This window comes from Dipteris shenzhenensis, chromosome 27 (assembly GCF_047967505.1).
Source record: "Dipteris shenzhenensis isolate YYH24624 ecotype China chromosome 27, Dip_SZ_1.0, whole genome shotgun sequence".
Lineage (NCBI taxonomy): Eukaryota > Viridiplantae > Streptophyta > Polypodiopsida > Gleicheniales > Dipteridaceae > Dipteris > Dipteris shenzhenensis.
The window spans coordinates 19,935,811-19,953,121 of NC_141622.1; the positions used below are offsets into that span (position 1 = coordinate 19,935,811).

Sequence of the window (17,311 nt, forward strand, 5' to 3'; positions counted from 1 at the left end):
AACAAGGACAGCTGCTTATAGTCTATCATAGAGCAGCCAAACAGGAGCAGCAGGAAGGTGCAACCCTGCATTAGCAGCAGCAGCAGCAAACAGCCACATGCTAACATTGCCACATGGCATCTTCTCAGAGAGTCGGAAAACTCAGCAAGGTTGTTTTCCGTCAGACTCTGTCAGGCCAGTCTGCAGCTGGTCATTCAATAAAAAAAATTTTATTTTTTGCACCTCCAAATAGACACCTTCCACAGGCCTGAATAGATGCCACAATTCATTTCCATAGGCCAGCACCAACCTTCAACATCAGAACAAAGCAGCAGCAAGCCTTGTGTAGCAGTCAGTAAGCAGTTGTGAGCAGCAAGCTTGTGTAGCAGTCAGTAAGCAGTAGCGAGCAGCAGCCAAGGGCTCCATACCCAAGGCAGTTTGGCCCAGGAGCAGAGGGCCTTTGTTGGCCAAGCATAGAGCAGTCAGTGTGTAGCCATTCAGAGGCAGCTGCACAGCCCTAGACATCAGGAGAAAATCAGGTTGGTACCATGCACTTGTGTCAAGCCAGCCAAAGGCAATCATTATGCTCAGAAATAAAATAAATACTCGTCCTTCACGTGTGTGCATACGGACCAATGGAGCATTTGGGATCATGGTGAGTGCAGGCCGGGGGTGGGATCATGTGCTCTCTTTCATGTTTGATTCTCTTTTGCTGGTTATAATAACATGTTCTCAATTCTTCCACAGCCACAGAAGAAGTTTAGGTATGTCACACATCCACAAACAAGCAGAAGGCTTGATGAATGTGAGACTAACTCTGTCTCCTGTATGTACAGGAGGGAGAAGGGGCTTGTAGTGTGCTCATCCAGACAGTATTTGGGTCCTTTCTCAGCGCATTTCTGCAGGTTAAATGGGGGTCTTCACATCTCTGAAATAATGAGATTTCTTGTAACTGGATTCCGAGTCATCACTATAGCTAGTAAAATCACATTTAATGGATTTTGTTGCCGCGTAACAATCCTTCCCATACCATTATCTAAGGTCAACCTGTGTTTGAAATTGGCTCAAAAATCAAGAGATAGTGCCATTACATGGCAGCAATATTTATCACATGCAGTAAGCAGCACAAGGACACCGTTCTGAAGGTTTTGCCCTTGCATTTATAGCAATCCTATGATGAGATGCTATTGTTCTCATTATGGCTGCTAAGTGTAGAAGGAAAAACTCCCACGTATACTCACCTAGTAAGCAGTAGTGAAGGTATTTCTTCTTTCAGTATGCTGCCCCAGCACCATCTGGAGCAATGTATTGTTCCTGCAAACCGATATAGCATTCCTCTTTTTCTTGCTGTCCATATTTGTTCGATCATGTGGGCTGCTATTTTTATTTGCGCAGCTATCCCCACAAAACTCTCTTATATTTGCAGCTGTATTGGCCTGAAAATAACCACATTTTTGTCCTGCATACAGAGGATTTTCAACGTCTTTGAAGTATGATTTGGCTGCATACTAGGGAGAGGCATAGCATGGCTGGGCTGGATTGGCTGCATTACCAATATTGGCATAACTGCATTCTCCTCAGATGGTGGGTGTCTATTTTTATAGGCTCGCTTAGCCTTTGTCACAAGTCCTCTAGGGTATCATAGCTCTGACAATAGGTGGCTGCTCATTTGTATCTCCACATTGAGCATAGAAGGACATCTCTGTCAAATCTAACAGCTATATATGTAAGATACAACAACCAACATATGTATCCCGACCATGCAAGGTGCTTCCTGCTTAAAATGCACGAGCACCTGAGGCAAATTGTAATTCATCTTGGAGACCACCTAAAATCCGATGCATGACGATCTTCTCAGTAAACCCAAAAGGAGAAAATACTTTATGCAACACATCCAATGTAATGGGTCACAACAAATTGTGGATGGTAATCAAAAGGATTCCATTGGGCTATGAATCTTCCCCATGTTGAAGCTGCCCTAAGCTTTTTGCATGCTGCTCAAAGCCCTGTATAAGCTGCCCAAAACTAGAGGTATGTTGGCCCCCCATAGGCATTTGATTGTCCCATGGAGTGTAATAAAGCTTTGTTGCTATCCCACTATGCCAAATGCATGCACATGTGCTGGATTGTTGTGAATGCCTGCCTGTCTCACAGCTCAGCTAGCTCCCTACAGGACGGTTCTAATCTGAAAGATATGGCTGTCCAAAATATCGATAGAGAGGCTCATGATAATGGACAAAGACAAGGCTGTGAAACGGAACCCAGATAGGCTCAATCAATCGAAAAGGCATGTAAAGAGTTCTGGGTGTTTTTTTTTTTTGGGGGGGGGGGGTGTTCCCTAAGTCACCTAGGACATACTAGAATACAACTAAGACAGTTAGGGCACCTTGAGTTACCCCCTAGTTAGTTTAACCTAACTCAATCCAACTAACCTAACCTAGCCCAACCAATATGCTAACCTAAACCCCGCAGGTAACCTTCAAGAGTCATCTGACTGACTGACGGCGGTGCACAATAGGCGAAACTTCCACGACAGGTGGCATCGACGGGTCTGCCACTTCAGCCTTCAATTTTGCTCGTGCCTTCTCTTGCTCTTGGTGCTGCAGATCACCTTAGTTGGTGTTTCTCTCAAGGCCACAACGCACTCGCAATAAATTGATTTGGTTGTTGCTCTTGGTGAGCGCTGGTTCTTACCACTATAGTCTATACCTCAATGAAGTTATCTTTTGTGATATCCATGTTGGCAGTAGGGCATGGGCTGGTCAAACTGGCTATGGCTATAGCAAATCACACGTCCCAGTTTTTTGCAGTAGTTTCCTCAGGCTTCTCACTTTATACATTCTCGAGCAGCCAGCTCATGTGTGTACTGGCGTGCATGGAGCTGACGAGTGAATGTAGAAAGGGACAAAGGAGATAGAGATGGGGTAGGGTGGAGAGAGAGAGAGAGAGAGAGAGAGAGAGAGAGAGAGAGAGAGAGAGAGAGAGAGAGATTTGGGAGAATAGAGTGTGTAAGCAAGTAGGAGGAAGGGAGGGAAAGTAGATAGGATAGATGTCGCATCAAAAAATGCATACAAAGGGTGGGGAGGTGGTCCCCCCTCCACTATATCTTCTTTTTGCCCTCTCTAGTCCTAAACATCCGCTAACCAAATCAGCCCTAGCCCTCAACAACTTTGCCCAATCTTGAGCTTCAAATCTCCCTTTTGCCCTCTCTAGGCCTAAACATCTCCTAGCAAAATTAGCCCTAACCCTCACTAACTTGGCCAAATATACAAGTTCAGGACCCTAACTACGGTCCGATCAACCGACCTGATCAAGTCGATTGGGTTGGCCAGGTCAGCAGACCTGGTTGGCCACGCCAGCAGCCCCCCTGGCCCTAAAAATAAGGCCATTTGGGCCTCTCTCATTGGTAGTCAGTGGAGCAGTTGTCCACCACTTGTTGGTCAGTCTTGTGCGCAGGCTCCAAGAGATCCTGGACTGTTGGTTGTGCAGTTTCCAGCCCTCTTGTTGCATCTTTGACTTTGAGGTCTTTCTCAGTAATACATGCGAGGTTTTCATGTTTCACGGGTGTGAACTGTCTCTTCCTCCATCACATTTTTCTTGCTGTTCCTAGTTATGCGTGGTGTGCTCTCAATTTGCTGTTCGCATTACACTGCACTTTCACAGCATTTTACATCGAAACCAAGCGCGTGGCAATAAAGCAAGTGCACAGGGAATCCGAATCGACAGGAAATTTTCAAGTCTTTGTTCACCTTCTCTCTGCATTTTCCAGTAACCATTAGGCAGAGACATAGTAGGCACGTGATAGGGGGATACCATTTCACTAGAGTCAGTGTGTGATTGTCTCTGCTTAGAGACATCCACTGAACCGATGGATACAGCAAACCACTATCTAGATAAAGCTTGGACATGGAGCTGGCACATTTCAACACAAGCAACCAAATGCCCATGTACTCCAAGCATCGACGACAGTAGAAAATTAGTGGATGACAGTAAGAACATTTTCAAGGATACGAAACCTAAAAAGCTACAAGCTGTTCGTAGGTGTTGTACTGCACAAGTGAAAGAACCAAATGGAAGGAGAATCTAATGTACTCTCAAATATGATGCTTGGGAGCTGGCGAAACTAGATGAAGAGACTACCCAGTTAATAATTTCTCTTGCCTGCAGTATGAGTCAAGTGGATGTCAAGTTCACATTCTTGAATCAGAACTGCACAGGGCAAAGAGAGACTTACATGAAGCAACCACAAGTGTTCACTGAGAGGGAATCCATATGTCACTTGAAGCAGGCATTATACGATCTCAATCAAGCACACAGGCTTGGTACATCAAGGTTGACACAAATTTTATGCAACAAAGGTTTACATAGTGAACGTGACAAGACATAGATGCTCTCAATATCATTGCGATGCCCTCATCACGGCTAGCACCGACAATAAGATGACCACCTAGGTCAAGGACAACCTTTGCAAGAAGTTTCAGCACTAAATTTTGGATGTTTGTCACGACCTTTGACGCATTCCTTTCCTAAAACCTTACAATTATGGATGGTTGGATGAACGGACACTTGTGGAAGGGCATGCCCTTCCAACAACAGGACATTTCGCATGAGGCACAACACTTCACAAGAGCTACAACTCTTCCAAAGAGGCATACACTTTGAAGAGGATACTTCTATTCTAACATTGTAACGTACCCTCTCATTAAGGGTCACACACTTCATAACGGGTACACACCTCTTCATGCACACACCCATTGGAGCGCACACCGTTCCATGTGTGGCTCTTCACTCTTTATATAAGAGAGGCCTCATTGTATGGATCATACACTTCATGTTGCATTTGGGCCAATCACCCTTGGTACCCCTTGTGTGGGTCCTTGTGCTACTTGGTGACATGTGGAATTTGTATCATATCAATCCCACAAGCAATGTGGTGAGTTAAAATGCCTTGAATATATTGAAGGATGTATCATATCAATCCCACAAGCAATGTGGTGAGTTAAAATGCCTTTTTGGGGACATAGAGGGCTTGACATGGCTATGGGGTGGGGGAGTGGGGTCCTCCCATATCTGGTGTCCTCCTATCACATGGCGCGCTCTACGAGTTCCTACACTTCAGACTTTCTAGCAATACAAATATCTTGTTCTTTGCTATTATTAGTCTTCTCTCCGCTCCTTAGTTCACTAATGACATTAGATTACTAGGATTTCATACAATGGGCTGCTATGGGATGTTGCATTGGACTAGGATGTCTTGTATGTGATTGCATAGCAAGACAGAAGTGCCAATGAACAGATTATTCAGTTGGTTGTCTTTGGGCTGACGCACGACAGTGATTTCTTTGTATTTGAACGCTTTCTCAATAAAAGATAAAGAAATACCGAAAGGGACGCTAAGTTTAGCGCCAATCTGGTATCTGGTGCAGGTCTAGCTGGTCTAGCTCTTGGGTGTTGTTTTCTAAGTTGTTTTGGTTTGCAGTGTCTAAGTGGCTGGAAATTAAGTATTTGCTGGTTATTAACTGTTCACTGCCCTTTGGAGATTCGAAGGTCGGTCATACTTCCATCAACCCAACGTATTGAAAACTCGTGGACATAAGATTTGAACAAGGCTTTTGACACATTTAAATTCCATGTAAAGAAAGTGCATGTTCTTGCACTGCTTGATCCTACCCGGCCTTATGTTTTAGTGGCCGATGCGAGTGATTATGTGATTGGGGCAGCATTATTCCAAGATGATAGAGCTGTATTGAGAGTAAAAGCTGGATGACACTCAACACTGTTGGCCCACGATGGAAAAAGAGCTTTATGTTGTAGTGTATGCTATCAAGGTTTGGAGACACTACCTCTATGGGTCCAAGTTTGTTATATTGACTAATCATCAGTCAATTAAGTATGTATGTGATGGTTCGAACTTGAGGAGAAGAAAAGCTAGATGGGCTGAGCTAATGCAAGATTTTCATATTGAAATATCCTCTAACCTATTCCAATCCTTGAGAGGGCTTTGCACGACTAATAGTAATTTCACTCACTATTGGTAGAAGGTCCAGGATGGGCACTCAATGATTGACCATCTTCCACCTACTGTACAAGCGGCAGGAGTTCAATGGATGATTTGGAATGGTTTGTTGTTCCAAAATGATAAAATTTGTGTACCGGATGTGTCGGATCTTCGATCCAAGGTTCTCCAGGAGTGTCATGATGCACCTAGTGCAGGACATCCTCGAGTGCACAAAACTCTCTCTCTTGTGAAACATACTTTTTATTCAAGAATATGTTCAAAACTATGTAGTAGGTTGCCGGACTTGTCAAGTGACCAAGGCTGAATGCCTTCGAAGTGCAGGGCTACTACAGCCATTGCAAATCCCTGGTAATACATGGGAAAGTATTTCCATGAGATGGCTAGATTTCTACCTACTAGATCAACCATTACAACGAGTCAATTGGCTCGGCGGTTTGTTGAGCAATTATTTCGTCTATATGGGTTGCCTGCTGACATAGTTAGTGATAGGGATTCTAAGTTTACGAGTGAATTATGGACTCTTGTTTTGGACAAGCTAGATACCACTCTTAGTTTGAATTCTTTTGAACATGCCCAGTCTAATGGCCAAACAGAAGTTGTGAACCAACTTCTAGAGGATATGCTTCGTGCATGTGTTTCCAAGAGGCAATCTTCATGGGAAGAATGTTTACTCATGGTTGAATATGCTTACGATAGTGCAAAGCATTCAAGTACTGGTTTGAGTCCTTTTATGCTCATGTACGGATTTCAACCAAAGTCACCAATAATGGTTGGATTCAAGGGAATCAAGAATGATGCTGCTAAGACATTCTTGCGACACATGCAAGAGAGGTGATAGTTTGGCAAGGAGTCTATTAGAAGTGCCCAAGACACGGACAGATTCTATGCTGATAGACATCGTTCACCTAGGGAGTTCTCTATTGGAACGATGGTATATTTGCGTATTCCCAAGGAATCCCAGAGCCTAAGTACTGGACAGGTTAGGAAATTATCTCCCAGATACTGTGGCCCTTTCAAGATTATTACAACTATTGGCCAAGTTCCATATGAACTAGAATTGCCTCCTCCTATAAGAATTCATCCTGCCTTTCATGTTAATAGACTAAAGGAAGTACTGGGTGCTGAGGATCAAATAGTAACTCCTCAAGAACTTATAGAAGTTAAAGATTTGACCTCTGTACCACACGAGCCTAAAAGTATTCTAAGATTTCATGAACGTCAAGTTAGAAATAGGAAGATCACTAAATACACATGGAAAACATTGACAAACCTTGAGAGAGTTTCAGAACTTTCTTATGAACTCAGGAGTAGATTCTTGTATGTCATGTGCATGGAGCGCATCTGCCGTGTGCTTTAGGCACACAAGACTAGCTCGGGTAGCCTGAGGAGGCTGGGGCCACGCAGGCGATTCTCAAGTTGAGTTGAAAGGGCAACGGGACAAGTTGCGGGTTTTGCTATTTTTAGCAACACTGGGCTCGAGCCTATACAAGGAGCCCGAGGTTTCATTTCTCAATCACACAAGTCAAAGCAAGCCTAGCTCTTCCTTGCTGGCCTGGACCCTGGATCGTGTTGCGGACATGCGCCTACTTTCTAGCATAGCCCAAGGACCAGCAATAGATCCATGGCCCCTGTGGGTATGGGACGCCAGGCTGGTCGGGATCTAGTTGGGAGATGTGTCAGCATGCCAAAAGCTCAGCCTGGGCTCGGAGGAAACATCCGAGTCCAGGATCTCATGGTTGGGTGGTGAGCATGCTTGTGATTTCCATCGCTTTGTTTGCAGGTGCAAGTTCTCAAGAGCACTGGGGTCGTGTCAGCCTTCCAAGTTCCAACTATCAAAGTATCATTCCAGGTGATAAATCCATCACATTGTCATTGTAAAAAGAAGACAAACATCAATGTCACCTCCTCCTAACCAAACTGTAACACTCAGCTAAATAACTTTTGGAGCCACAGCAGGTCTTGAGCACGACGTTTGGAGCCACAGCAGGTCAAGAACCTTTGAAGCCACAGCAGGCATTTTGGTGTGACCTCTGACTGAAAATGACTGCTGAGTACACACACAATTGGTTATCAAAGGGAACAACTCTTCCACAGCCACGACCCTACCACCTGAGGCATGCCCTCCAAAAGACATCTCTCAGACAACAGAGTGTCTAACTGCTACAACAGGAGAAGTCATCATAGAGGTCTAAAGCTAAGAAGTACAAGGACTAAAAAAGACCAAGCATGTGTTGCTCACAATTAGTAATTGCTACGCTCCAGATTTCTCTTATTGCTGCAGCTAGGCAGCAGTGCACCACCACTGAAGTGGGAAAAAGAATGTACATGCAATCGAGCACACCTTAAGAATGTAGCGTGTGGGGAAGCTTTGCATGAAAAGCAGTAGCAGGCCAGAGAAGCTAAGGGCAGCGGAAGGAGTGAGGATAATGAAAACAAGCTCCCCTTGCACTAGGCCAGCAGCCTAACTAAACACCAACATACAATGGCTAAGCCAGTAAACATGCAGACTCGAAACACGGCAAGAAAGGAACTCGCAGATGTGGCATCTTGCAGCAAGTCAACTTGAAATATAGCACTCGTATACTGAAATATGGTATCCTGTAGCAGGTCAACTTGAAATATGGCACTCCTATATTGAACCACAACCCTTTTACATCATATGGGTGCATTATTGGATAATTACCTACACCGATGGTTGGCATTCACACAAACAGGATCCATTCCAGAATACAACCACCAGTCCTAGATCCTAGAGGTATCTTTATCTTGCCATCTTCTCTGTTGCAAGGTACCATGTCATGAGCATTCTGGTTTGCACTCATCAAATCCTACGACATGTGTAGACACATCTATTCTCCCAAATATCAGCTAGTTGCCCACCAATTCTGCTTTTTAGAGCATCCTCTTGTCAAGCTTGTGTAGTTGGATCTCACCATTTCTATGTTATCCTCTGCTCCATTTTAGTCACAACCATAATTTACTTGCAGATATAAGCTATGGTTAAGAGGGCTGCATTTCGTTATGACCCTAACAATCGTTCCACGAAATGCTCACCCCTTAAGTAGGTGCAGCTGCTGAGCAAGTACTCATTTTCACCTCTTGACCACCCTGCTCTTCCCCCTGCACTGTCCTTCAGACCTGAGCTGTGCAAGGATCTCAGCCCAGGTTAGAGTCGTTCACATCTTTCTGCTGCTACTGACAGGTTGAAGCGGGAGCTAGCAAGGTGGAGCAAACAAGAGAGAGAGAGAGAGAATACAGGAAAACGGACGTCTCCGTACTCTCTTTTTTCAGCAAGCATGCAAACCACGATGAAAAGCTGGCCAGGGCCAAACTAAAACCAACTCAAATAGCACTATAAATCATATGACCCCCTAAACCAAGTTGGATTGTGTGCAAAATGATTTTCACAAGAGCAACCTCATAATCATAATCACAGCATGGACTACATACTCCAGCAAGCTGCTGCCACATGCATCCGCTCTACCCTGATCCATTTCCTCGTTACCATGGATAATGGATACTTCTAAGGTGCTTATGCAAGAACTATTGTAATAAAAAATGTTATCCACATTTTATCATCTCTTTTTTTAAGAAAAGTTAATTTTACAATCTTTCCTTTAATCTTCGAAAAACAGCTGGCTCATGCAATGATTGACCAATCTCTGTTAGCCATTAATTCAAACCAGCTGCACAAATTGCAACGCGAAATCTCAATTTACGTAAAGATGTGTTTAGAACTTTCCGAAAGCCTTAGATCTCTGGCAGGTAGTGAGTACAACTTCCGATCCTCTTGCAGATATTACATCCTCTTAGATTGCTCCATTTATTTCAGTAAAGCAATCTTTTAAATGAAATTTTATTGACTTTGTAAGCCCAAGAAATCCTCAGACAGGCGACACAAAGATAAGTTATTGCGAAAAAGAAACTCAGACTAGAGCCCATAACAACTACAATGCTTTTTGCTTCAATAACTTCTCAAAACTATCAACTAAAAAATAGTAGCCTAACCACACAGGTTTCACACACAAAAGTGAATAACTCAGATAGCTGATGATTTAAGAAACTTTCAACGCCGTACAATTGAAAATTGGGAAGCTAATGATTAATCACAGAACTATCTGAGAATTTCCCTCTTAGCAATCCAAGTTATTCCAACTGAAATTGTGCAGTCACAAAACAGCTGAACAAAAATTTACACACAAATTATTCAAAATTTGTGTGCCATAATGAGGCAAAAAGGTATAGAGCAGTAACATTTGGAACTATAAGTGCTATCAGCCAGCTCTGATGAATGAATGAAGGCTACAATGATTAAACTTTGCTCAGTAAGGCATCTGACCCTTTCGTTGCCCAGGTAGAAATCAGATGATGAGCAATGGCATATGGGCCAGGCACAAACATTGGAGCAAGATCTCCAGCATCAACTTTTGCATCAATAGAAGAAGTTCGTTTCCTCTCTTCACCAGAACATGCTTGATGAATCTTGGATGCAGATGCCTGCTGCTGGCTCTTGTATTCAGTGAAGGTCAAAGATTTTCCCACCTGTTCCCGAGTATGCCATTGAGCCTCTGCATTGGCAAAAAAGTAAAAAAACATTGATTCAATGTGACTAACAGAACATCCCACCCCCCAACACCAACAGAAACATGCAAAAACACACACACACAAGCACACGAACACACACACACAAAGTTATGCAAACTGAAAGACAACCTTCCAATTCCTTCTTGTCAACTCTGATATCAAACGTCGTTGCAAATGCAAAAAATCCCACCATTAGCTGGCACGACATACTGCTTGGTCCAACTGCAAAACCAGTTCAAAAATCACACATAGCATCAAAACATGGCCTTTTAGTGATGATTTAATTTTGTTGGAGCTTATGAGAAATCCCTGAGAATATGAACTGTGAACATGCCCCTAAGTCTCTCCAAAAGACAAAGATAAGTAGCCTCGATGTAACCAGTTATCCCCGTACAACGAAAGTATAAGCCAAAGGATCCCAGAGTCAGAGCACATATTAATGAATGTAATGACACGCCAACACCTTGAAAGCATTACATAGGGGTAAACCAGCTATCAGGCATACCCGGACTTCTCTAACCATGGCCAATTAACGATATTTACAATCATTGGAAAACTAAAGCAAAATAACAAACCGAGTGCATAGCCGAGAGATTCAACCTACGAACGTTTGCCATTCCGACAGACAGTAACAGAAGAAGATCGATGTCAACAATTGTGAAAACATCTAGTAAACTACCTGGCCATGGTTGTGAGCTATGATAAATGATTTCGCCAACTTCAATGCCTACTTCTTCTCTTGTCTCACGTCTTACAGCTTCCTCAAGACTCTCCCCTGGCTTTATTTGTTGAATGAGTGAACGCATGTGAAATAACAGACGGAGTCAGTTCAGAAACGTAAGAAATTAGGAAAGCAAATGGACCAGCAAGTACCATACACATAAATACAAGTGAAACATTCTCACACCTCGATGAATCCAGCAAGGCAGCTCCACATACGCGGTACAAACCGGGACTGGCGTCCTAACAGAGCGCGGTCCCCTTCTTTGTCGATCACAAGCATGATTACCACCTGTGTAGGATTTTAAAAATTTCAGGAAGAGGATACCGCAAGTTCGTGACAACCGTCTCATTGCGTGGAATTGCAAAAAAGGGCTGAAGAGGGAAAGAATTGTACAGGATCCAATCGAGGGTAGAACTTCTTCTTGCAAATATCATTTACACATTGCCTACGTCTTCCGGCCTCTCTCGGCACTGTGGTTGTTCCGCATCGCCCGCAGAACTTCGATTGGCTGTGCCAATCCAACATAGCCCTGGCCTGCTCGAACACAGAGAATCGTGAACATGCTTTATTGTCAGCTTACTTGAAACATATACTGAATCGTCCAGTCTGAAGGAGACGATCAAGAATGAAAAGCATACTATGGCACAGGTGGGAGCTCACACACATGGCCCGCGATCGAGAGCTCCTCCAAAGTCGATTCATCAGACCAGTCCGTGCCCGTCATCAGCAATCGGAGATCAACGAAAGCAACTTTGGCTTCCGAAGAAGGGGGCTCCCACACCTTAGACAAGCCATGCATCCATCTTGCTTCCTGGGCGGGCCTATCAACCGAAACAACAGCAGCTGAAGCGGTGATCGGAGGAGCAAGTGAGACATCCAGAGCACAGAAGGTGACACCGTCCCTATCGCCGAGGTGCACAAGTCGATCGTGGTTGAGGATACCATGGCTAAAATCGGCCGGACGCTTCTCGACTTCGGGCGACTGCTCAGAGAGAAACGCATCCAAGGATTGTTGAGAAGACACGAGGGCATTGTGGCAAACCCCGAAATTCTGCCAGGCAAGCCGCCATAGCTGGCCTTCGGAAGATGAGAGGGAGGCAATAAGGGGCTTGCCTTCGAGCAAGGGCAAGACGCGAAGAGTTCCTGCGGATTCTGTCTCGCCAAAATCAGCAGTGGTGAGGCCTGTGCGCTTGTCTGGGATGATCGGATTGCCTGCGAATGAATGATGAGCGATCATCGTCCTACTTCCAATTGTACCTAGCTATGGCGTGTGCAGAAACGCTTCCCCTAATTGCAAGCTGGCTCATGAGCAAATGGAAACGGCATCGGTTGCCGTTTAAGGCTTCCCGCAGAGGCGTCCCCTATTTCCCGAAGCGCTGTTCCACCTGCTTCGGCAGCAGCGGTTGGCTTTCCCACTTCACCGAGCCTTTCCGCTGCACCACTTCACCTAGTCTTCCCGCTGCCCCTACGTCCTGAAACGGGGGGAAGCGGTTGGCGTCGTTTCCCTAACCATGGCAACAAGTTCGCGAGCCGTCCTGGGCCCTCAAGAGCTGCGTGGCTGGTTCCGCTTCCGGAATCCTGAGTCCTGAAGCGTCCGCTTCCGGAAACCTGTCCTGAAGCTACGGCTTGAGCGGGTGCGACTGCAATAGATGTAGGACGAAGCTGCGGGAGATGTGCGGATACCAACGGAGCTATGCTTGATCTGGAGAGAGAGGAAGGGGTAGGGGAGGGAAAAGGGGAGCTATGGAGAGCTTGAGAAGGAGGGAAAAGGGGGAGAAATGGAGAGGTGTGAGCTATGGCGGTTGAAGAAGAAGACGACGGCTGTCGGAGAAGAAGGCCAACAAAAAAAAACTCAATAAGCAAAGGCGGCAGCGGACAATATAAATGTACAGCCTTTTTTAAAGATGTTTGGTGTAAAGAGACTAAAGATCCTTAGCAGAGATAAACGGATATCCCTTCCCCCTTTTCCTTTCCCGTATAGAATAATCCATTTGGGTATTCCCTTTCACATCCTCTTTCACTTCTCTTTTATCTCAAGCTCATTCCATAACCCTTCCAACACCCATGAGAAAGAAAGAAAGAAAGAAAGAAAGAACGTCTATTACTCTCCACAACCAATGGTGACACACTAAACTCACAACTTCGTTCAGTAGCTAATCCAAGAAAGAAAGACTCGAAAGCTCACAACTAGGTACAATATAGCTTATCCAAGAAAGAAAGACGACGAAGCTCACAACTAGGTACCGTAGCTAATCCAAGAAAGAAAGACTAGGACCAATGGTGACACACGAAGCTCACAACTAAGTTCAGTAGTAGCTAATCCACGAACTAGACCCTCACATTGCACCCAAGCGATGCTCTCAGCACCTGATGTTGCTTAGCTCATAGCCTATCCTCTTATATGGTGAGATCTCTCTCTCTCCCATCAAACAACAACCTCTCTCTCTCTCTCTCTCTCTCTCTCTCTCTCTCTCTCTCTCTCATATCCTATCCTTTGTTAGGGTGAGACCTATGACTCTCAAACAACAAGCTCTCTCTCTCTCTCTCTCTCTCTCTCTCATATAGCTGATCCTTTGTTTAGGGTGAGATCTATGACTCTTTTAGACACACCACTCCCCGCCCCCACAAAAAGACAACAAACTATGAATATCAACCCACTACCCTCTTGTGAAGTGAACATATGTTGTTGGTCTTAGAAGCTCAAGATGGCCATCCTTGTTGCACACCTTTATAGCCACCTCTTTTGAGCACATCATATCATGAGAGTCAATCCTAATTGTGTTTTGTGGCTTTTCATGTAGCCTCTCTAAACGAAACATGTGATTGCCTTTTGTGGAGTGTTAGTGATCTTGAAAATAATATGCTCAAACATTAAAAATTTCCCAAATCTCTCTCTCTCTCTCTCTTTCTCTCTCTCTCTCTCTCCATAAGAATCTCTACAAGATAAGAATATCTCAATGAACAAATCTTTAACTCCAAAACTTCACACAACCTTGAGGTGGAAACAAGTGTATTGAAAGACATCCCACGAGGAGAGAATATACAAGCTATGTCAAGACACGAAGGGGCAAGGGTAGAGGGGAACTAATCAAAAAATGTACAGGTATGGATAGGTATTTTAAATTCACATTTGCTTGCACATGCCACATGATTGAGCACCTCTATTCCAAATTTGTAAAAACCACAATCTAAAATTGCCAATGGTGAAGTTAGAGTTACAGTGAAAGATTCCTCTTAACATAAGAATATCTCGTCTCTACAAGATAAGAAAGAAATCTTTAACTCCAAAAGTTCACACAACCTTGTGGTGGAAACAAGTGTATGGAAAGACATCCCACGAGGAGAGAATATGCAAGGCAAGGTAGAGGGGAGCTTATCAAAAAATGTACACGTATGGATAGGTATTTTAAATTCACAATTGCTTGCACATGCTACATCGACTTTTAAAGACTAGCACCTCATTCCAAAATTGTAAAAACCACAACTTTAGAGTTACAATGAAAGATTTACTACTAATTATGGAATTGTAGAGGTCTTGCTATAGAGATCCTTTTTGTGATAAGACTACTTTTGTTACAAGAATTATTCGTATAGCTTAGACATCTATGCTAGGGAAACAGCATTCTTATAATTAAATTAAATTATCATTTCAATTCTACATATAAAACAATTTCACATGTTCAAGCTTTAACCTTATCTTCAAAAGGGATAACCCCCTATAACTCTCTCCTTTCATTTAAGTTGTGACTCTCAAGCTACCTCATTTTGCAATATTATAGTATTTGAGTTCAAATCTCTTTATATACTCTTCATGGATTCTTCCACGGAGGAGTCACTCTATAAAAAACCATGCAAGACGTGGTAGCAAGCACACGTCTAAAATACCCCCATATTTATAATTTTGCATATTTTGGTATACTTGTTTTCCTCTCTTCCATACTTGTACATGCTGAACTTTGAATCTAGAAGCCCCCTCCGTGCATGTACATACCTTAAATATATTAGGTGAGTTTTTTTTACCCCTCTCCTATGCATAAGTGGCCTTGTAAGTCCCCCAAATTTAAATTCCCTTCTATTAAGTTTTTTTTGGGCAAAATTTTATATTGTATTTGTAAGTAAAGCAAAAAGCAATACAAAATTTGGCCTATTGTGTGCTCTCAATGTACTAGAGAGACTACGAGTGGACTTTGGGGAAGGCATGCCAAAGGGAACTCTCGGCAAGGTTACTGTATTGCCGAACTCTGCAAGGTCATTCACTATTCCTTGACCTAAATGGTAGGTGGTCTCTTAGACAAAGACCGAGTTGGTGGAAGCGTAGGCTGCAAGAAGAAGTTTGGAAGCAATGTAGAGCGGGAAAGGCCAACTTTCTGCTTTGGAAGGTCCTTTACCATTGGTTGCCTATTCCGGGAAGGCTGGAGAAACACCTTTGTCGAAAATCAATCAAATTGGTGCTTCATCTGATGTGGAACTACCCAGTAACTAGGGATGTGTGGCTAAGGGTGGAGGGAGCTATCTGAAGGTTGGTCTAATGTCTAATTTTTTCATAGGGTCAAGATGGGCCATTCCTCTGAATGGGGACACCTTTGGCATGCCGTTGACATTAGCAGCGAGTTGGCTAGACATCAGGGCCGTGGCCATGTTAGCCATGTGGGAGGTTTGGAACATAATGATTATCCAACAAGAGATCAATGTTGGCTTCAGAGAATCGGCTGTCATAGCCCTGGTCAAATGTAACCTAAGCTGGCATCTGAGCGGCCTAGGTAGAGGGAGAGATCGCGTTGTCAATAGAGGTCTTTTGGAAGCGGGGGCCGCAATGGCTGTGGGAGTTGGGTGGTCTGCAATTGCTTGCAACATGGGCCTAGGGCAAATTCCCTTCTATTAATTAACCTACTATGTTACATCTATAGAGTGATCGCCCCAAGGATTCTTTTTGCCTTCTAATTATAGCATTCTATCCTCCTCTTTTTGCATCTTTGATTTGGGCTTAATCTCTTATGGGTATCTTATTCCTTAAACCTGGAGGTCGATACTTCCTTTGAAAGCTTTACTTCATACTTTAATAACTTCATGAGTTTGATATGGAGTACCTTGTTTATAAAAAAGGTGGATAAAAATTTGGCATTGTCATGAAAGTTTGTAGTAGTAAAAAATATTACCTTTACTGTAGGATGTCAACATTTACTTCCCAATCTTTTTGAATGAAGTATTAAAATAGAGTTTTGTTCACTATGTTATGTATTTACTTTTTGAAAGCGTGACTTATACCAATTGACAGCTTGCCCATAGGCTCTATACTCTATCAAATAGATCCATTTTTATGGAAATGTGGTCCATCCTAATTATACCAAGTCATCCTCTCCCATTTGCCAACGTCATTGACAAGGATTTGTTGTTGCAATCTTTGAGTTGAATCAACAGTTTAATTATTGTTAGAGGTGCAATTGTTGAGAGGTTTAGATGAGTACTCACATCTTAACACTCAAGTGGCATCCTAGGGACACATAACCTTTTGGAGCATCTAGGCAATAAAATAGGTAAATGCACACTACAAGATAAAGCAAGGAGACAAATCATGTGTGTACGTAGTGTTGCAAGATATACAATTCAAGTGTACTTACAAAGGACATTTGTATTTGTCAATATTGAAAGTAGGAGGCTACTTAGGCAAAAATGTATTAATCAAGACTAAAAGTACTAGGCTACTTAGGTAGAATGGGATTTTAAGTGTTTTAGGCTACTAAAGCAAAAATAGGGTTTAAGTATTAGGCCCAAATATAATGCACAAAAAGTGTTCTCAATTGTGAGACATAAGTACTATTCTTATCTTCTCCTTTATGTTTATCTCACTTTCCTATTTTTGACTTAATTGAAACAATGTGAGTGAATGTCCACAATATGAAAGTTTGTGGGATTTGTTTCTTTTATTGGCTACTACGTTGCAAAAACCAATGTCCTTGTTTGTTAAAACTTTCCACACTAATTATTAGTAACCTTCTTTAAACTTA

General features: G+C 43.2%; 1 protein-coding gene across 1 annotated transcript; it reads right to left on the minus strand.

Annotated features, from left to right (window-relative positions):
- Positions 1 to 10,100: 10,100 nt before the first annotated feature.
- LOC147884001 (nudix hydrolase 19, chloroplastic-like) lies at positions 10,101 to 13,164 on the minus strand. Its single transcript, XM_087398919.1, has 6 exons — positions 11,971 to 13,164; positions 11,700 to 11,840; positions 11,490 to 11,594; positions 11,262 to 11,361; positions 10,712 to 10,804; positions 10,101 to 10,566 (listed from the first exon to the last, which is right to left on the minus strand). The coding sequence occupies exons 1-6, from the start codon at positions 12,541 to 12,543 to the stop codon at positions 10,310 to 10,312; spliced, it is 1,269 nt and encodes a 422-aa protein (XP_087255045.1). The 5' UTR covers positions 12,544 to 13,164; the 3' UTR covers positions 10,101 to 10,309.
- Positions 13,165 to 17,311: the final 4,147 nt, after the last annotated feature.

Excerpts from the sequence above, each read along its gene's own strand:
- LOC147884001 (XM_087398919.1), bottom strand. The coding sequence starts at position 12,543 with ATGATCGCTCATCATTCATTCGCAGGCAATCCGATCATCCCAGACAAG. Across the intron at positions 11,841-11,970 it reads AGCTCTCGATCGCGGGCCAT|GCCAGGGCTATGTTGGATTG; the intron begins GTGTGTGAGCTC and ends GTGTTCGAGCAG. Across the intron at positions 10,567-10,711 it reads TGACAAGAAGGAATTGGAAG|AGGCTCAATGGCATACTCGG; the intron begins GTTGTCTTTCAG and ends TTGCCAATGCAG.